We start from the raw sequence: 22,377 nt of genomic DNA, 5'->3' as shown, positions 1-22,377 counted from the left end.
TAACTTCTCACATCTCTTACCATTTCCATGAACTATCCTTCTATGGACTTCCTAATCATGAGTTGTTCGAGGTTCCAAAGTAAGCATTCACTTCCCCCCCTTAATCCGCTTCATCTGAGCTTGTTCTTCATGCAAGTGATAGGAATTGATTTTAGTTTACTTTTACTTCTATATACCATCTTCCTATGGTACAAGCTGGAAAAACACAAAATATACAGGAAAGATCGCACGTTTCATAACAATATGATCCAAAACAAATGAGTGATAATAGAAAAGACCACTTTAAAGTAAAGTTATATCAAATAAAGTAATATTCAATGATCCATATGGAATATAATAGTATATAATAAAATAAACTTTTCAAATATCAGTAAATGATAGTTGTATAGATATCCACTCTAAATAAATACAACAAATCATTACAAAACTGTTATCAATAGAAATAAGAAATGCACAAAATACTGCAATAAAAAGATTGGCTTCAGCTACAAGGTCATGTATGTATGTACCTGTATTCAATTTCTTCTTTTTAGGCTCCTTAGAGAGATGAAAAACAAGGTATTACAATGATGTGTGCTTCAAACAACGGCTTCTTCAGAACTATATCCAGTTCTGTTTTTCTTGTAAAAGAGGTGCCAGAACACACATTGAACACCTCTCTTGCATTCTTATAAAGGAAATGGTGCCTACCTGAGAGGTGCCGGAAATGAGTTCTGCTTGGGAAAAAAGTCTCCAGGATTAAATCACTGGAGGAAACTCATAGACTGGAAAGTTTAGGATTTACTGTTGATTCAAGGCATGAAAACCTTTGTCAGTGTTATGATGTTATTTTGTCTGTACAGGAAGAGTTTTATTACCTCAGGAACAGCAGTAACTGGATACTTTCAGTAGAAGTGCACAGGGGCGTCACAATGGGGGGGTGATGGGGGGTGGTCCGCCCCGGGTTCCACTCTGGGGGGTGTCACTTGGCGCCCCCACTCCCGCGACTCCCAAGGTCGCACTGTGTCAAGCAGACTTTTTACCGGGAGGCTGGAGGCTCGGCTTGGGAGTCGCGGGGGTAGGGGCGCCAAGTGCCCCCCCGGCTGCGCTGATCAGGCTTTCTACCTGGAGTTTTGTAGCAGGAGGCACGCAGCTTTGGAGGCGCGGGGGACGGTGATATCCCGCCACATAACAACGCATGCACCGTTACGTAACATGCATGCATCGTTACGTAGCGACGCATGCGTCGTTACGTAGCGACACCGCACCCCCCAGGTGCATGCCAATTTGCCGTCCCGGATGTCGCGGCGCCTCGCTACGCCCCTGGAAGTGCAGTATCATCATAATCAGCAAGATTTTTGTCCCTACGGCAAGCAATTTGGTCATAGACAGGATGGAGCAGAATTGTTCTAAGAGTTTGGCTGCCTTAAGTGCTTCTTTGCTGAAAGAGCACTCAATCTCTCTCTGCAGTGTGGTGCTAAAATTCTACCAGCACATCCTGGCCTTGGTGTTTGCCGTAAACGAGATCAATGAGAATCCCAGCATCTTGCCCAACGTCACTCTTGGGTTCCACATCTATGACAGCTACTACGATGCAAGGATGACTTATCGGACCACTATGGACCTGTTCTTCAAATTCAGAAGATTTGTCCCCAGTTACACATGCAACACCCAGAAAAACCTCATAGCTGTCATTGGGGGACTTGGTTCTGATGTCTCCGTCCATATGGCAGAACTCTTAAGCCTATACAAGTATCCACAGGTAGGATTTATCCTTGGATGAATGGGGGAACGTCACTAATTTAATTCTTCTCCTGGAATGCTGGGAGTAATTTTGAGGGTCAGAATCAGCAGAGGAATGGATGTGAGAAAATCAGAATCTTAATCTGATGCTTAAATTCCCCTGAAGTTTAGTGGTGCCATTTCCAAAGTGTGCAGCAGCTGCAATATCTCCCCCCTTTCTTTTTAAAGAAAAAAATTGAAATGAACTGTGGCTTCATTTTAAAATGAACCATGACTTCATTTTAAAAGTAAAAGAAAATGAGAGGTGCTAGTCATCAGACCACCTCATATACCAGTCTACATTTTAGAGACCTTTAATAGAATTTTGGCCTGCTCCCAAAATTGTGAAGGTGTTTTCCCACAGCTCTGATAAACAGCTGATAAAACAGCTCCTGTCACAGGTCGACAGTCTCAGATGCTCCTCTTAAAATATTTGTGTTTTTCCCTTTAGCTCACTTATGGTTCATTCACCTCCAAGCAGAGTCGCACAACACATTTGCCTTCCTTTTACCATATGGTTCCAAGTGAAGCAAACCAGTACATTGGGATCATTAGCTTGCTGAAGCATTTTGGATGGACCTGGATCGGGCTCTTTGCTGTGGACAATGACAGTGGAGAACATTTCACACAGGTCCTGGAGCCATTGCTTTCTCAGAATGGAATCTGTTCAGCCTTCACACAAATGATTCCAAACCAAAACAATGCAATGGATGTCACTGCAGTTAACATATTAGCTTCTCTGATTTATCTAGCTTTCTCAGAGAGCAAAGCCACTACCTTTGTCATCTATGGAGATTCTATGACCATTCTATGGGTGAATACATATGTGCTCATAGGAGTTCCTAGCTACAATGAAAGCACATCACTTGGAAAGATATGGGTTATGACAGCCCAGCTTGATTTTACATTAACAGGCCTTCAGAATGGATGGGATTTTCAATTGTTTGAAGGTGCCCTGTCCTTCACAATTCACTCTGATGAGATTCGGGGATTCAAGGAATTTCTTCAGATTGTAAAACCTGGCTGGAATCAAGAAGATGGGTTTCTCAAGGACTTCTGGGAGCAAGCATTTAATTGTTTATTTCCAGACCCCCAGGAGCTGATAGAGGTTGATGGAACTTGTACTGGAGAGGAGAGGTTGGAGAACCTTCCTGCGACTATATTTGAAATGCACATGACTGGCCACAGCTACAGTATCTATAATGCCGTCTATGCTGTGGCCCATGCTTTGCAAGCCATAGGGTCATCTAGATACAAACACAGTCCAATGATGAGTGGCAAAAGTCTTCAAGATCTCCAGCCCTGGAAGGTAGTATATTCATAATGAAATAAACTCATTTACATGAAGCAAATAGAACAAAATCACACAGCTTCCAATTTTATTCCTAATAATAATAATTATAATTACTATTATTCAAATTAAACTATAACCACCATGGCATACTGGTTCTCTTGCCTTAAATATAAACTATATTTTTAGATTTTTTGTAAGAGGAAACCACATAAGTAATGTTGTCAATGAATTTTGACATATTTACTCCAATAGGTTTTTATCCCATTCCTAACCACCCTTGTTCTTTTTCAACTAGCTGCACCCATTTCTTGATGGCATTTTGTTTAATAACTCAGTTGGAGAAGCAATCTTTTTTCATGATAACAGGGAGAGGAGAGGTGGATTTGACATAATGAACATGGTCACTTTCCCAAACAAATCCTTCCAGAGAGTCAGAGTTGGAAGGGTGGATGCCAAGTTTCAGGAAGGAAAAGAGTTCAACATTAATACAGACCTAATTGTGTGGCACAGGAGTTTTAACCAGGTTTGGATTCTTGATAAGCTTCCAGTTTGTGCCTTCTGCCATGTTGGTTGGAGATACAAAATGATTCTTGTCCCCCAAAGGATATGTGTTCGTAACTTAGATCAGATGTGTCAGAGGTCGTTGTTGCGGCTACTCTAGAGTAATGACGCTCCACATTCTTGTCTTTAGATGGTTTTATTTAGTGCAGTCTATTTACAGTGAAATGAGCGTGTAGAACATGTCTGCTCAGTCCGAGGCAGAATCCGGGAATGGACCACCCCTCGTCTTCTTCCAGCATAAGAGTCTCGGGACGGCAAACCTTCTTCCCCGCCTTCTTCTGCGTAATTCCGGAACCAGAGGGGAAAAGGGTCTACGCTCCATGTTTTCCTTCTCCCCCCTTTCCCCCTCTCTTTCTTCCTCCCTCATGTGTAGCAGGGGCTCTCCTGTGTTGCCGGAGCCCTGCATCCCTCTTCCTCCTTCCTCACTGGACTCCTCCCCCTCCCCGCTGGCGTTGCTGCTATTGGAGGAGCTGCTCTTGATGATGGGAGGGGGAATCTCTGTATTCTCTTCCCCTTACAAGATGGATAAGGAATGCCAATATGTACTGAAATGTCCCTACTAGTCTTTTAGAAGACATCTGAAGGCAGCCCTGTTTAGGGAATCTTTTAGTGTTTAACAGACCATTGTATTTTAATATTTTGTTGGAAGCCGCCCAGAGTGGCTGGGGAAACCCAGCCAGAGGGGTGGGGTATAAATAATAAATTATTATTATTATTATTAAACCATTCTGAGACGTGTGGTTCTAAAAAATTGACTGCAAAAATAATGCATTGTTTGCTCAGGACTGTTTTGGCACATTGTAGCATGCTCATATTGAATGTACCGTGTTCTGAATTCTTCCATGTTCATCATGTTCTTACGGAGTAAAGAGTAAACAGAGAGATAATCATTTTCTACTAATCTTTTCTTCCCCTTTATGGGCAGGTGACCCCTGTCTCTGTGTGCAGTGATTCCTGCCATTCTGGTTACCAGAAGAAAAAGAAGGAAGGAGTGAAGTTTTGCTGCTACAGTTGCGCCCTGTGTCCAGAAGGAAAGATTTCCACCCAGAAGGGCAGGTCTCAATGTCTTTGTCTTCTGGGTGCTTTCAGTTAATATGTTTGGTTATGAGTGGGAATTAATCAAGTTATGGTGGCATCATAGGTTCAGTTTCTACACAGAGAATAAGGGCAGCTTAGTCCATTTTGAGCAGGCCACAAACCTCAGTACTGTTCAAGTTACTCCCTCTTGTTTAACCTATTTTTCCCAAGGATGATTTGTTTATTTATTTATTTCCCTTTCTTTTATTCTTCCTTTCATTTTTTTAATGTTTTCAAAGAGGTTTCCATTAAAAAAACAACCTATGAATAGAAACTCACAAAGAACAGACGAAAATGCTCCCGCAATCCAATTAAACAAATGATAGCCTTCGAAAGTGTGATGACGTGGCTATCTGTGCCTCCAAGCGGAGGGAGTTCCAAAACTGGGGTACCACCACTAACAAAGCCCTGTGTGAGGATCTCAGTGCGACCACGAAGAGCCCTCCCCAATGATCTCAGGGCTCCCCAATGATCTCAGGGCTCCGAAAAAATGGCTTACTGTCGGGACAAGGCAGAAATGGCTCCTAGCACAGTGTCTGCATGCTGAAAGATGTCTCCCCCCCCAGCTGCACATGCGATATCTCTGCATATACCTGCGACAGTTTCTTATGCCACCTGAAAATTAGAATTTCCATAGTAGTAACATACACAATAACTGGCTTGGTGTTATGCCAATATCACATACAAATTCATAAAATAATATGACAAATAGTAGTGAAATTTTTGTATAATTTTATTTTGTTGACAAGTTCTTTATTTAAAAATAAATAAATACTGTGTTATAGTACGGGCGGAAGGGGCAGAATGGGAGCAGACTGTGGGGTGGAAGGGGGCAGGGCACGCTTATGTACACTCTGAAAATGTGTGCAGGGGTGGGGAATGGAAATGGTGCGAAATGGTTACTGCATGTATTTAATGTAAACCATTTTGAGATTTTTTTTTTAAAAAAATTACGCCGACTACACATTTGATGTGCAAAATTAGCATTGTGATGATTGCTCTTTATTGCTTCAGACATGGATGACTGTTCCAAATGCCCCGACGATCAGTATGCAAGCAAGGACAGAGATCGGTGCGCCCCGAAACTGACAATCTTTCTGTCTTATGAGGAACCCCTAGGGATCTGTTTAGCCTTGGTTGCTATTTCTTCTTCCCTCATCACAGCCGTGGTGTTAGGAACTTTTATTAAGCACAAAGATACCCCCATAGTCAAAGCCAACAACCGGGACATCACCTACACTCTCCTGGTCTCCCTCCTGCTCTGCTTCCTCTCATCTTTACTTTTTATAGGAAGACCTCAGAAGTTGACTTGCTGTCTCCGACAATCTTCCTTTGGAATCATCTTCTCTGTAGCAGTTTCATGTGTATTGGCAAAAACCATCACTGTGGTTGTAGCTTTCATGGCCACCAAACCAGGGTCCAGCATGAGGAAGTGGGTGGGGAAAACATTGGCCAGCTCCATTGTCCTTTTCTGCTCTTTGATTCAAGCAGGCATCTGTGTAGTATGGCTAGCAATTTCTCCCCCACTCCCCAATTTGGACATGCAGTCAGTACCTGCACAGATCATATCGGAATGCAATGAAGGGTCTGTCACCATGTTTTATCTTGTTCTGGGCTACATGGGCCTTCTGGCCATCATCAGCTTCACCGTGGCTTTCCTGGCAAGGAAGTTGCCAGACAGTTTCAATGAAGCCAAATTCATCACCTTCAGCATGTTGATGTTTTGCAGTGTTTGGTTGTCATTTGTTCCAACCTACCTGAGCACCAAGGGAAAATACATGGTGGCTGTGGAGATCTTCTCCATCTTGGCTTCCAGTGCTGGGTTATTGTGCTGCATCTTTGCCCCTAAATGCTTCATCATTGTGCTGAGGCCTGACTTGAACAACAGGGAGCAACTAATAAGAAAAAAGAATTAATCAGCTCAGCTTTTAATCAACTTGTCTGATATCACAGAATTAAAGAATAATACATTCCTGTTTTGTGTATATCTTATGTGAGCAGAGTTAGTGGCATGTTTAGGGAAGTTTTTAATATTTGAAGTTTTATTCTCTTTTTAATCTATTGGGAGCCGCCCAGAGTGGCTGGGGAAACCCAGTCGGATGGACGGGGTATAAATAATATATTATTATTATTATTATTATTATTATTATTATTATTATTATTCAGGCCGGGACTTAGCTCTGAATATATGCCTATTAAATTCTTTGTATTTACAAATTGCATTAACAAATAGAACCGGAATATGATAAATTCATATGAGTAAAATGAATAAATAAACTTTTAAAGATTTCATGGGATATTATTTCATATGTGTAATGAATGGGTTCTTTCCCACAGAAGCGAGACAACTCCAACAGCAATTAACACAGGTTTATTGCTCAAAACACACAATAACTCTGGAGCTCACTCACTCAGCATCTGCTTCCAAGTTAACTGTTGCCTAGTCTGAGTTCCTCCCCTTCCTCTTTCCCCATTTAAAGCCCAATTTCTGCTTCCTTTCCTGTTCACGCCTGTGCATCATGGGATGGGCTATTTCCATTGGCCCTCCCTCTGAGTCTGAGCTTAAACTTCCTCCCTCTGAGTCCGAGCTTAAACAATATGGTATAATTATATACTCAAAAGAAAGAGACAGGAAAAAGTACATTGAGATTAGACAAAAGGAAAAAGAATTGGAACAATCTCCAGCTGATAAATATTACTTGGCAAATTAAGATGCTCCAGATACAGTTAACAATGCAAGAGATAGAAATGAAATTGAATTACGGTAAAGAAACAACTTTGAATTTGCCTGGGATATTCAAGAACTGGGGAAATGATAAACTGGGATATTGGAAATATAATCTCACCCTTTATATACCCAACTGTGCTTTGCAGGTGAGAGTTGTCTGCAGATACCCCTTCTTTAGGAAGTCTGTTTTGGTGTAACTCAAACGCAATTTAAAGGCTTGCTTTCCCTCTGCCAGGCTTAGCTAGCAACATCCCTGCTCCAGAATGGAGTTCGGATCTGGTATATATACCCTGACTTCACTTAGCTTGATGGTCAATTTCTTGTTTATAGGATTGCTTCTTAGGTTTCCCTTCCTATGCCCTATCCAACGCCACCTCCTGCAAGGCAGACTGGATGCTATAGGGATACTTAGCTGCTACAGTGTAGTGTCAAGTAAATTTCTTCTTCCACCCAATCTTTGGGGACATCTTCTTTTCATACCAGCATGCCACAGATTGCAAACAAGAAAAGAACATACATTGCTCCTTTAATTAAGGACTTCTCTGCTGCCATTACTACTGCAGGCTTCCCAATATAGATCAAATAAGTCATATATACAGGCTAGGGGAAGGGAAATAAATCAATTCAGTTTGCATTTAAAGATTAATCTATCAAATCTGCACTTTTTGAAAACAATATGAAGACCAAAACACAGCCATCCTTCAATATTTACACTTCTCTGAATTTTGTGATGCAGTTCTCCAACCAACTAATGTATACAAAAAATCTAATATCAGGGAAAGTGTGCATAGTATGTTTATATTAGTACAGTGGTACCTCGGTTTATGAACACAATTGGTTCCGGAAGTCTGTTCATAAACTGAAGCGTTCATAAGCTGTATATATATACATACATGCACACACACACACACACACACACACACACACACATCAAAACTGAACAACAACATTTATGTATTAGGAGAAATTTGCACTAAAATTCTGATGAATTTTCATGAGGATTTTTACTTTTTAAAAAATCTGCTTATTGCTGGAGAAATGTGGTGAACTGATTTTGTTGTTGTCGTTTAGTCGTTTAGTCGTGTCCGACTCTTCGTGACCCCATGGACCAGAGCATGCCAGTCACTCCTATCTTCCACTGCTTCCCGCAGTTTGGTCAGACTCATGTTCGTAGCTTCAAGAACACTGTCCAATTGTTTTAAGATTTTAAGATTGTAAAAATGAGAAACTGAGACCAGCAAAATTAAAAGATCCTTCCATCCTTAATATAGGCCTTAATTTTCAGAATTTTAGGGACAAGAGGAACTATAGAAGAGAATAACTGGAGAACAGGCCAACTGAAAAGAGGTCTTAAATAAGCAAAAACTACTAAGGTTTCATGCAAATGAGCTAAATCTGTCACCACTGAAGCAGATCCAATTCTTCTTTTTTAAAGTTAATCATTTTCTTAATCAATATAGTAATAAAAAGGAAACTCATTCTCATTTCCAAACCAAGCACAGTTCCAATCCCATTCAAATACAAATATTTCTCTTTCAAATATTTTATTTATTAAATTTGCACTCCACCCTTCGTCTGTAGATCTCAGTTCCCAACATAAAACCCCCCACAAACTGCATGATAAAAGTAAGAACAAAAACCAAAAAACATTAAACCCTTCACTCATCCCTTCCCATTTCCATATGTTCCTGAAAATTGCTGGTGGTCTTTAGCCATGTTCAATGTAGTTGCATATGACATAAAGCTAAGCTATGTTATATAAAACTTGTTTTTTCGTCTGTTGTTTCTTCAGTCTCAAACTTAATCAGCCCCACCCCCAATTAACATCAAGCCCCACAGCTTCATAAGCCATGTTTCAACCAAACTTCCTTGCTGACATTTGTTCCCTATGAGGGCAACTGTTAACCACCTGCCATTTATTTCACCACAAGCAGCAGAGAAGAGTGGGAGCTGGGAGCAAAACACCCTAAACAGGGGGGGGGGGACGACGACGGATGGACGGACAAAAAACTGAAGAACTAATTATTCCCCAATGGAAGTGGTGAAATCACTATAATTTGCTCACATAGTCCAAACTCCAAAGGCTTCCTATAAAGCAATAGAAAACTATCAATACAGAAGTCTGAAAGTGAACATAAATAAACCCATTTGCCATGGGCAGCTGGGAGTAGGGGCAAGAAGCAGGCAGGGCTCTGTCAATTCCATTTCTGACATTTTCCTCGTTTTCTGTGTTAACTTAAAATTGAGAGCACTGGCAACCTCCATTAATACTCATAGCATACATTTGTTGACACTAAAAGCAAGATGGATACATTTCTCTTAAGAGGTGTATTGGCAAAGTCAAGCACCATCCTGTTTTTACTGTTTTAAGTCAGCCAGTTGGTATGAATGGGCAGAGTAGAGAGTGGGTCTAGAGATGAGCTTTGCTGCTAGGATGCTGTTGCTGATGTTCCTCTTTCTGCTCTCTGTCAAGGTGTGCATAGCAGATACTATGAAGTGCCCTGTTAGTAATCCCTTCCCTGTTCCTCATGAGTGGTACCAGCCAGGGGACATTCTCATTGGTGGGATGGCTTCTCAGATCATTTACGCTGCCAGTGAAGCTTCCTTCACAGAACATCCTTCTGGGAGGCTATTTGATGTTCCAGAGTAAGAAACCATTCCCCTCCCCCCATGCATATTCTGAACTTTGCAAGAAGAAAGACAAATAATTTTTTGTATGAGTGATAGCATGCTCAAAGAAAGTTCATGTATCCTGTTCATGTTTGTTGGAGGATGGGGATACATGATATGATTAAATGTTTTTGGGAGCAAATATACAATGAGTTAAAAAGACAACTAAAGTATACATTTCCAAAAAATAAATAAATATGGAATTGTTTTTGTTAGGATTAATGGGGATGAGTTAATACCTACATCTGTAATAATGGAATATAAATGAGTTTTGGAAAAAGAGAAAACATAGCGAAATGAAGGATAAAGAGCAGGTAAAAGAGAAGAGAAGATAGAAAACCAAATGTGAAGGAAGGTGGAAGTCTGGTTCGGCGGAACCAAAGGAGATAGAAGATAAGAGAAGATGTTAAGATAATAAAGGGGAATGGGTGGGGGTTTGGGGGTTATATTTCGGGATAGAATGGTTAGTGTTGTTAACAATTTTATTTTTTGAGTGTATATCGATAGTATTTTATTGTTGACAGTTACCTTGTATAAGAATACATAAGTTTGTATAAATGATTATGTATGAAAAACTAATAAAAAGCATTTTTTAAAAAAGAAAGACAAATACTTTTTTGTATGAGTGATAGCATGCTCAAAGAAAGTACATGTATCCTGCCCCAATCACTTTCTGAGAATAGTTCAAATTATTAACCCCACAGTAAATATGGGGTTTGTTCTCACGTAATAAGAACTCCTTTTGTTTTAGAATGTAACAAAGGTTGGGGAGAAAGATGACACTTTTCTTTAATTGGATCAAATGTATCTGGAGGCACTAGGATCCTCAAAAAAAAATGTTAGCGCTAATTAAATTAAGACAAGTCCCAATTTTTGTGGACTAGCTGGAAAGCAAGTTGAAAACGGATGTACACTTAATTCGGCCGGATTCAGAATAGAGCTCCAACAATTTAAGAAGCAACCCTATGCACAAGAGGTTGGTGTAAAGCAAGCTGGTGTAAATTAAGACGGCAAAAAGTTATGTCATATCCAAACCCCTTTCAGTGTTGGGGCTGCTGCTCTGTCTAAGCCTGGCAGAAGGAGAACAAGACTTAAAAATAGTATTCTGTGCCAGAAATGATATTAGGATCCAGCTTAAGCCTCCCATTTCTCATCCAGCCTCTGGAATGCCTCCTTTTGGGGATCTATACTGGCTTCTATTCAACTGGCTGAGCTAGAACCAGAGAGTTATTCAAATTTGTATTCGGCTGAGCTGGGACTAAGCTGGGAATCATCTGGCTGAGACCAGTACCTACTGCATCCTAAGTCGCTCATGCCTGTGGATCTTGCCATAGGATTGCTGGTTTAAGTTTCATGGGGCAGAATGCTCCTAGTTTTATACATGGAGTGGTGGCAAGCTATATCTGTGGGTATTTGGGTACCTCTCATTTTCCATGCTGCTATTCCAGTGCTTCATTAATTATATTTGGGCTGAAGAGGAAGTATTTATTAGTACAGAAACACCGGTTAGAAATAAAATGATTTCCAAATGAGTCTGTTGCAGCAAAAACATTAAAGGAGTTTAACCCTACACAGAGTTGGCCCATTGAAAATAATGGGCATCACTTAGATAAATTTATTCAGTGGGTCTGTTCTGCATTGAACTTAACAAACGGAGTTTTGTAGGACCCTTAAAGACTAACATGTTTATTATGACATAAGATGTTATTGACAGCAGTCCACTTCATCAGATGTATGAAGTGTTATTTTAGTTGCAGGTACTGGGGTCACGAAGAGTCGGACACAACTAAACGACTAAACAACAACTGTGTTTGTACACATGCTGATGGGAACATGAGGGCAGAAGGATATGAGAAACAGAAAAATACAGAAGCTGATAATTAGGTTACATGCAGTGAACTTGTTGCTAAAACAGACAGGCTGGCATTAGCATATGTAGTTTGAAAAGAAAATCTTTCTCCAGTCTGCAAAATTCAGTCTGCAAGTGAAAGCATTCGGCTATGTAATGAAATGGAATTGCACAGTTTCTTGTTGCAGTTCACCTTTGATATTCTAGAACAACCACATTAATGTCAGTTACAGAACAGAACACTGGATGCTAAAGTCCTGTCCCCCAGCTAGTTTTGAAGGTTGTCATTTGTGATGTCAGAATGGTGGACATTAATTCCTTTGTGCAGAGAAATAGAAGGACCAGTTAGAAACAGATGTTACCACTTCAACAATTTAATGCATTGTAGAACTCTTTCCTGAAATAATAATAATAAATTGTTTCTATTCATAGAATGGTAACAAAATTTTACCAGCACATTCTTGCCTTGGCATTTGCTGTGAATGAGGTCAACAAAAATCCCAAGATCCTGCCCAATGTAACTTTCGGGTTTCACATCTATGACAGCTACTATGATGCAAGGATGACCTATCATACTACTCTGGAACTTCTCTTCAAATCACATAGATTTGTCCCCAACTACAAATGTGGCTCCCAGAAAAACCTCATAGCCATCATTGGTGGACTTGGCTCTGCTACCTCCTTCCATATAGCGGACATTTTAGGATTATACAAGATTCCACAGGTAGGACTATTGCACTGGGAAGTATACATTTTTTATTTCATCATTCTGTGAGCACAGGTAGGACTATTGCACTGGGAAGTATACATTTTTTATTTCATCATTCTGTAAGTAATTTTAGTTCAAAATGAGAGAGGAGGGAAGAGAGAGAAAGAACTAATAGAAACCCTCCCATAAATTTCCTAACACCTTGCCCAAATTCCCCCCAAATGCTACAAATTCATTCATGTAGTAGTTTCTTTGTAAGAGTCTGCCGAATTGTCCCATCCAATATCTGTCCTTTTTATCTTTTTCTTTTTAGCTCACATATGGCTCATTTCCCCCTCAGGAGATTCATAACACTCAGATAACTTCCTTCTACTGCATGGTCCCTAATGAAACCCAGCAGTATGTGGGAATCATCCAATTACTTCAGTATTTTGGTTGGATGTGGGTTGGCCTCTTTGCTTTCGATAACACCAGTGGAGAACATTTCTTGCAGACCCTGGAACTTATGCTTTCACAAAATGGAATCTGTTCGGCCTTCACGAAAAGAATCCCACAACAAACCTATCTGGATGACTTGGATGAAATTACCGATATAGCCTCAAGTATATATGTACCTTTGAGTGACAAAAAAGTCAGCGTCTTTATCATCTATGGAGAATTTTTGACAATTGCATGGCTGAGAACTGTAATCTTTTTACGAGATCCTGGAAAGAAGGAAATTAAATCATTTAGAAAGGTGTGGATTATGACAAACCAGTTGGATTTGCTATCTCCTGGATATCAAAGGGGGTGGGATTTTGAACTGTTCCAAGGTGCCATTTCCTTTACAGTGCACTCAAACGATCTTTTACAGTTCAGGGAATTTATTGAGGTTGTAAAACCTTATTGGACTGATGGAGATGGCTTTCTTAAAGACTTCTGGGAGCAAGCATTTGACTGTATATACCCAAATCTGAGAGGGTCAGTGCCATTTGATGGAATGTGTACAGGGGAGGAGAAGGTTGAATATCTTATTAGACCTATTTTTGAAACACATATGACAGGCCATAGCTACAGTATCTATAATGGTGTTTATGCGGTGGCTCATGCTTTGCATGCCATTTATTCATCTAGATCCAGCCAGAAAGCAATGTTGGGGAGTACAGTTGTTGATCTTCATCATATACAGCCTTGGCAGGTAAAGTCTCCACTACAAATATTCTTATCTCAATAAAAATCTTAGGTGAGATTTTGTGCCTTGACAATATAAATGGAGCCTGAAAACAATTTGTTTTCTACAGTGCAGCACGAATTCTCACTTTCTGACAAGTTTCTTGGGCAAATGTGTACAAGAGCAATGGATGTGATTCTTATTATTGGGCAGTAGACAATGTTCCAGCCATTCAACTATCAAAGGCAGGCACCCCCAAACTTCGGCCCTCCAGATGTTTTGGACTACAATTCCCATCTTCCCTTCCCTGGTCCTGTTAGCTAGGGATCATTGGAGTTGTAGGCCAAAACATCTGGAGGGCCGCAGTTTGGGAATGCCTGATAAAAGGTGTTCTTGCATGCGCAAACAATCTCTCTCCATTCTGACAAGCAAGAGGCATTATCCCAGTTCCAATACATGTTCTGGCCAAGCAAAAGCATCTAAGGAAGGCTGATTATGTGATAAGGCAGCAGTTTTCATTCTGAACTGTCTTCATTATAATCAGTGCTGTTTCCACTCTGCTGCAGTTTAGTTTCCAACAAATACTATGTTATTTGTCTCATTCTCTGCTATTTAATGTAATTTAGAAAATAATTCATGCAACTCAAATTAGTTTAGAATTAAATGTAAAAGATGGCACACACCCCAATTCATTTCAGTAGAAAATAAATGGAATGTAAATGGGGGGGGGTGCTTATCCATCACTTGCTGGCTGAAAGCAACGGCAACAAATACCAATTGACATTAACTGAATTGATTTCCATTCCAGACAGGGGATGAATAAGTGGACAATTTCTGCTTCTGTTTCCTTTTTGTTGTTGTTGGAATTCCGACATCTCTAATGAAGTCACGGTGCAGGGCCAATGAGGGATGGTCATGAGAGTGTAGTCTTGGGAGAATGCTGAAGACCATAGAGAGGGCTGCATTTGGACTCTGGACCTGAGGTTCCTCATCCCTGAGCTAAATGATATTACTAAAGCCAGATGAAATTGTTGGTTTCTATTCTTCTCACTATGTTTATGCATGCCACACATTGTTGGAATCACAGGAACGGATGTTTGCGTGTAGAGGTCCCCAAAACCACCCCTCAAATATCTCACACCATAGACAGAATTTTAGTTTAATGGTTTTTGGCATGAATTTGGCCACAACTTTTATTGAATACAAATCAAACTAGTGAGTGGTTGCGTAGGCATTGGTTCTCCAACTGTCACCTAAGGACAGAAATAAACTCGCCTTGTCAACAAGGGGAAACCCTACAGGGGGAGACAGGGAGTCTGGTCCAATAGGCTCTCCCCTCTCCCCTCAGGCTCCCAGGGGCTCATGCGTGTTGCTGGTCCCCTACCGGGGTTATGGACACTGCATAGAGCCCCTGTATTCCTGACCGGAATCTCCCCTAACTCAGGCATTAACACAAGGGGCCAACGCAGTCAACAGACCCCCATATACAACCAATAACCAATGCCTAACCGCCAACCTTACAAGTTGTGACTATTTGCTATGCAGTAGGCGAAAAACCAGATGGCTCCAGCCAATCAAGCCAAATGGAAAAAATTCCTACCGGCCAATGAATACAGGCGGCGCTGAAGTCACAGCAATGTCAACACAGAGGCCTAAAAAACAGCGGAGGGAGGGTGGGGATCCGAATCGCAGCCAAAGAGAAAGAGAAACCTCTTGCCTTTGCTTTTAACCCAGGGGGGGGGCTGACCCAACCAAATCGCAACATCGGAATTTGCCCAGCAACAGAGGAGTGACCATGCCCCCACCTTTGGACTCAGGAGTGGTTTGATTAGCCCCAACCGCAAATCGTGCTCACCATGATGGTGAACCCGCATTGCTGTACTCTGTTTCCATTTATTGTTTCCGTTTATTCGGACTTCTCTCAGCGAGAGGAGACATGCTTTCTTTTGTTCTGCCTTATACCTAGTAATAAAAGTAGCTTGTAGCACACACCTCTGCCTCAGTCCTTCTGCGTTTTACTCTGCGAGATATCTGAATATGTGCCTGGTGGCTGCAAGGCACGGGTCATGAATATGTCAGAGAGCCAGGCTGGAAACATTCCTGAGTTATGTCTGGGGGGGGGTCATTCCTCCCCTGCCCCGCTGGCTTCCAACAGAAATATCCAATACAATTTTATCTCCCATTCCTTCCCTCTCTTTTAACTTTATTTATTTCTACTTCTCTTTCAAACAGCTCCATCCGTTTCTTCAAGGAATTTCATTTAACAACTCCGCTGGAGAAATGGTGTCCTTTAATGACAAAAGGGAAGTGGGTGGTGGATTTGACATCATGAACCTGGTCACTTTTCCAAACATGTCATTCCAGAGATTGAAAATCGGAAGGGTGGGCCCCAGTGATTCCAAAGGGAAAGAATTCACTATAAATGAGAGTATGGTTGTGTGGCACAGAGGATTTAACCAGGTAACCATAGAGGTTCTTTGAATTTCTAATTTCCTTTGCTGCCTAGCATTATCTAAACTCCAAAATAAAGTCAATGTTACACAACTCTAAAAATAAAATGAAAACACTATTTATAACATCAAAGCCCAAAGCTGCAATTCTAAAAATAATATTACAAGTTCAATACGGGTGAAATGAAGTTAATAATAAATGCTGCACCTTGTTTTAATATGAAATAGATTCTGGGTTACTGAGATACGTTTTCTTTGTGGGCCAGCTCTTTTTCTGTATGATATACTACTGGGCTGAGTAGTGAGCTTTTTTATTTGGAGATCAATAATTGAATTTTTAATATATCAATCAATCTATCTATCATTATAACTCCATCCATTATTATGGCTAGGTACTCCCCATTTCTTTGTGTAATGAGCACTGCCAGTCTGGTAATCAGAAGAAAAGGAAGGAAGGGGGAAAATTTTGCTGTTACGATTGTCTTCCATGCCCAGAAGGGAAGATTTCCAACAAGACAGGTATGCTTCTATAGTACTCCAGTTTTTCCATCGAAAGAGGGTTACTTGAGTTATGTAAGATGACTTGACTATTCCTGGACAGGCCTTCTGTTTACAGTCATACCTCGGTTTAAGTACGCTTCGGTTTGAGTACTTTCTGTTTAAGTACTCCGTGGACCCGTCTGGAACGGATTAATCCACTTTCCATTACTTTCAATGGGAAAGTTCGCTTCAGGTTAAGTACGCTTTAGGTTAAGTACGGACTTCCAGAATCAATTACACTCATACTTCGGGTTAAGTACGCTTCAGTTTAAGAACAGGTCTGGAACGGATTAATCCACTTTCCATTACTTTCAATGGGGAAGTTCGCTTCAGGTTAAGTATGCTTCAGTTTAAGTACTCTGCGGACCCGTCTGGAATGGATTAATCCACTTTCCATTACTTTCAATGGGAAAGTTCGCTTCAGGTTAAGTACAGACTTCCAGAACCAATTGTGTACTTAAACCGAGGTACCGCTGTACAGCAGCTTTCTTTGAATGTTCAAAGCATTCATGTTCACATTCATATATCTACACACTTGGCACATGCAAGCAGATATCAGCATGAACTACAACTTGCATATGGAGTGGAGAACAGTTGAACTGGCATCAAACTGTAATTTCCTCTATTTTTCAGACAAGGCTGACTGTTTCAAATGCACAGAAGAACAATTTCCAAATGAAGGGAAAAATGGATGCTTCCCCAAAACTACAAGCTTTCTCTCTTACGATGAGCCATTAGGGATCAGCTTAGCCTCAGTTGCTGTTTCTTTTTTCCTGATCACAGCCTTGGTGTTAGGAATCTTTGTTAAGCACCAAGATACCCCCATTGTCAAAGCCAACAACCGGGACCTCACCTACACTCTTCTTGTCTCCCTCCTGCTCTGCTTCCTCTCTTCATTGTTATTCCTCGGACAACCTGGGAAAGTGACCTGCTTTCTTCGACAAATAACTTTTGGAATCATCTTCTCAGTGGCTGTTTCTTGTCTGTTGGCAAAGACCACCATCGTTTCTCTAGCATTTCTAGCTACGAAGCCTGGGTCTAGGGTGAAGAAATGGGTGACAAAAAGACTGACCAACTCCATTGTCATTTCCTGCTCTCTTATTCAAGCAGGTATTTGTACTGTGTGGTTGATGACATCTCCCCCATACCCTGATTTGGACATGCACTCTTTAACAGAAAAAATCATTGTGCAATGTAACGAGGGGTCAGTCACCATGTTCTATTGTGTCCTGGGCTACATGTTCCTCTTGGCCATTGCCAGCTTCATTGCCGCGTTTGCAGCCCGCAAATTACCTGACAGTTTTAATGAAGCCAAGTTCATTACCTTCAGCATGTTGCTCTTTTGCAGTGTTTGGCTGTCTTTTTTTCCAGCCTACCTGAGCACAAGTGGAAAATACATGGTGGCTGTGGAGGTCTTCTCCATATTGGCCTCCAGTGCTGGGTTATTGGGCTGCATCTTTGCCCCTAAATGCTACATCATCATTTTGAGACCTGAACTGAACAACAGGGAGCAACTTATAAGAAAAAAGAATTAAAAAGTTTTTTTCTCCCTTCACTCTGGTAAATTCTCTCTCTCTCTCTCTCTCTGTATCCCTGTAGCAAACGTACTTGAGACCACTTTTTTGCCATTTGTTCATTTATATTTTCTATACGCAGGTTTAGAAAAAAATTCCGTATGAAAAATCTCTTATTCTAACATGAGTAGTTCGTACCCAGACCTTGTTATATGAACCACAGATTCAGATATCCCAACAGTTGAACATCTGAAGGTGGCCCTGTATTGGGAGGTTTTTAATGTTGGGTGGTTTGTTTGTTTTTAGACATGCACTCGGTAATAGAAGAGATCACTCTGCAATGTAATGAAGGGTCAGTCGCCATGTTTTATACTGTCTTGGGTTACATGGGCCTCTTGGCCATTGCCAGCTTCACTGTGGCTTTCCTAGCCCGCAAGTTACCTGATAGTTTTAATGAAGCCAAATTCATTACCTTCAGTATGTTGGTCTTTTGCAGTGTGTGGTTGTCCTTTGTTCCAACCTACCTGAGTTCAAGAGGAAAGGGCATGGCGGCTGTGGAGATTTTCCCCCATCTTGGCCTCCAGCGCTGGGTTATTGGTTTGCATTTTTTCTCCTAAATGCTACATCATGGTACTGAGGCCTGAGCTGAACAACAGGGAGCAGCTAAGAAAGAGAAATAATTAAAGAATATGTATCTCCCCACATCCCCATTATTTTGACAGGTTTAGTGCTTTAGGAGAGAAGGGATTAGAGAACCTGAGATCCTCTCAGTAATAATTTATAGCAATCTCAAAGTTAATTAGAGAAAGAGAGGATTTGGTGACCTAGAATCATAGAATCAGAGAGTTGGAAGAGACCACAAGAGCCATCCAGTCCAGCCCCCTGCCAAGCAGGAAACACTATCAAAGCATTCCTGACAGGTGGCTGTCAAGTCTCCGCTTAAAGACCTCCAAAGAAGGAGACTCCACCACACTCCTTGGCAGCAAATTCCACTGTCGAACAGCTCTTACTGTCAGGAAGTTCTTCCTAATGTTCAGGTGGAATCTTCTTTCTTGTAGCTTGAATCCATTGCTCCGTGTCCGCTTCTCTGGAGCAGCAGAAAACAACCTTTCTCCCTCCTCTATATGGCATCCTTTCATATATTTGAACATGGCTATCATATCACCCCTTGACCTTCTCTTCTTCAGGCTAAACATACCCAGCTCCCTAAGCCGTTCCTCATAAGGCATCGTTTCCAGGCCTTTGACCATTTAGGTTGCCCTCTTCTGGACACGTTCCAGCTTGTCAGTATCCTTCTTGAACTGTGGTGCCCAGAACTGGACACAGTACTCCAGGTGAGGTCTGAGCAGAGCAGAATACAGTGGTACTATTACTTCCCTTGATTTAGATGCTATACTCCTATTGACCTTATGCCCTGAGATTTTTTGGGGGAAAGATGAACATTCCTCCACTCTAAGTCGCTCACCCCCTGTTCAGGTTGCCATCAGATTTATGGCTTTAGAGTTTGACATGAGGTGGCCTTCTCTTTTCTTCTCTCAGACTTCTTTTTACCAGGATAAACATATGAAACTCCCTCAAGCATTCCTCAAAAGGGTGGTTTCCAGACCCTTATAATCATGGCCACCCACCCACTATGTACACTCCCCAGCTTGTCAATATATTTCTGAAACTGTGGTGCCCCAAACTGGACACAGTACTCCAGGTGTGGTCTAATCAAGGCATAATTGAGCTGACCAAGGCTAATGCTTACAAAAAGAATTATCAAAATAAAGATGACACTCAAACCTGATAACAGTTACAGAAATTGCTTGGTGTGCCCAAATATTTTTATTCCTTTTATTTATATAGCCCTTCACCCAAATGCCACAGGATGGTTTACAACATAACAAATAACATAGCAATCACACAACTCAAGACCTTAAGAACGTAAGAACACATGAAGAACCTGCTGGATCAGGCCAATGGTCATCTAATCCCACAGCCTGTTCTTAAATAACTAACCAGATGCTTGTGGGAAATCCACAAGCAGGATTCTAGCACAATAATACTCTGCCCTCCTGGTTTTCAGAAATGTAAAGCCTCCTTATGTGGAGCCAGGACTATACATTCAAAGCATATAATTGCAGGACAGCAAGCATCTTGGCTAATGAGACTAATAAGAAAAAATGATTAGTGAATTTTTCTCTCCCACACTCTCAATATGTTGGTAGTGTGAGTATTGGAGATACATATTCAACATTATTTCAAAGTTGTTGCCACTTAAGATTAAATGAAACAGCACTTCATCTTTTATCAGTTTCATTACTGTAGTAACAATTCAAACTCACTTGCTGTATTATAAAGAGTTGCCATATTTTAAAAAACTGAAAATCTGGACACTTTGCTTTTTTTGGGGGGGGGGGTAAAATTATTGCCCAAAGTTGTTGAGTTCAAAGTTGTTTTGATTCTCAAAAATAAAATAAAATGAAAGGAAAGGAAAGGGAAAGGGAAATTCGCCAAAATCTACAGTCACAACATGAACTTGGGTTGCCGTACGTCTGGATTTCAGCTATTTCCATCCCGACATTTTTATGTGGGCCGAAACAGACTATATTCTACTAGGAAAGATATGGGGGGGGCTGAAAAGTATGGAATGAACTATTTTAATGGGTAGATGTATATGCACCCTGCAAACAAACCAGAGTTAGGAACGGAACGATCATTTCCCAACCTTAAATTCAGATCTTCACATTTCTGCAGTAATTTGATTCCCCCCTTAAATCCTCATGAAGATTCACCAGCATTTTAGTGCAAATTTCTCCTAATAAACACATTTTTTGTGCAGTTTTAACTAATGTACACATTTTGGCCAGCAATTTCCCATGGTATAATGCATTTATAGAATAAAAAAATTGAAGAGTTGGAAGTTACCCTTAAGATCACTTAGTCTCACCCCCTGTAATACAGGAATATGCAGCTATCTCATATGGGGATTGAACCTGCAGCCTTAGCATTATCAATAAGAACCACACTCTAACCAACTGAGCCATCCAGTTGAATTGGTGTGGGTTATTTTCAATACTGTTTTCATTTTTACACACATATCTGCTAATATGTAAATTTTAGGGTCATTTGTTGGTGAACTGCATCAAAATTAGGATAATTCCATCAACTTTGGATCTCCTACTGCTTCAGAAAGAGTGGATTTGCTCTTTTTGTGTTCAAATGGGAACTGCGTCAAATTTCTCATCCATTCCAAATCAGAATGAATGCTCATTATTGTATAATTTCCACACAAACTAATCAAAATGAATGCCCAGTGAATACCAGATACAATCTAACCTCCCTGCAAGCTTGGTGCAGGTGAATCATGAACAATATTCAATAAGAAGGCTATTGGGGGGGGGAAGGGGGCTTTCAAGCCTCCACAGTCTTGTTGCAGCTTTCTCATAAACTAGTAACAGTTATTTGCTTAACATCAAGAATACGAAAAACGATTCCAAACCACATGGCAAGTACTGTATCTAGTGTGGGTCAAAAAACTGGGACTGGGCAGTGGTCATTATTTCAGCACTGATGCTCTGGGCTCCCTTCATAATTATGGAAATGTGTTTCAATAAATGATCAAAAATAGCACTTCATCATGTCCCCCTGTCAAGTTGCTGGCTTCACTTCAGGGTATGATTTTCCTGTTGGAATTTGCTCTCCCTGGAAGTCTGGGATGCATCTCCTTGAGGAGCATAACATTCTCGTGGCCAGATTCAAGTAGACAACAAATATGTTTGTTACCTGAAGTGCATCTGGCACAGCGACTTTGCAGAGGTAAGTTACGTATCTCCCCCGGCAGCTATCCAAATTACTGTCATTAGTTCACCTGCCCAAAGCCCCAGTGGTGTTTCAGAAAATAACAACATTTAGCAAAAGCGCTGTCTCCATAAGTAGATATAGAAAACAAGCAAGCCTCCTGTCACTGATGAGTGACAAAATGCAGGCAAGGTTTGAGCTGCGATGTGTGTTGCCATTTTGCAGAACAGACTTCAGAGTCTGCATTGGTTGTCTCTACTAGCCTGCTGAGGCACGCATTCGAATTCTGCT

The 22,377-nt window shown here is 40.9% G+C and overlaps 2 protein-coding genes across 2 annotated transcripts; both read left to right on the top strand.

The window, feature by feature from the left end:
• The first annotated feature begins 2,275 nt into the window (after nt 1-2,275).
• Nucleotides 2,276-6,609, top strand: LOC118078111 (vomeronasal type-2 receptor 26-like). Its single transcript, XM_035101838.1, has 4 exons — nt 2,276-3,070; nt 3,351-3,578; nt 4,542-4,668; nt 5,708-6,609. The coding sequence occupies exons 1-4, from the start codon at nt 2,276-2,278 to the stop codon at nt 6,607-6,609; spliced, it is 2,052 nt and encodes a 683-aa protein (XP_034957729.1).
• A 5,764-nt stretch (nt 6,610-12,373) lies between these two features.
• Nucleotides 12,374-18,324, top strand: LOC132593063 (vomeronasal type-2 receptor 26-like). Its single transcript, XM_060281837.1, has 4 exons — nt 12,374-12,664; nt 16,032-16,259; nt 16,642-16,768; nt 17,423-18,324. The coding sequence occupies exons 1-4, from the start codon at nt 12,374-12,376 to the stop codon at nt 18,322-18,324; spliced, it is 1,548 nt and encodes a 515-aa protein (XP_060137820.1).
• The last annotated feature ends 4,053 nt before the right edge of the window (nt 18,325-22,377 follow it).

This window comes from Zootoca vivipara, chromosome 13 (assembly GCF_963506605.1).
Source record: "Zootoca vivipara chromosome 13, rZooViv1.1, whole genome shotgun sequence".
Lineage (NCBI taxonomy): Eukaryota > Metazoa > Chordata > Lepidosauria > Squamata > Lacertidae > Zootoca > Zootoca vivipara.
The sequence above is the reverse complement of the archived record's forward strand: the minus strand, read 5'-3'. Positions and strand labels throughout refer to the sequence as shown.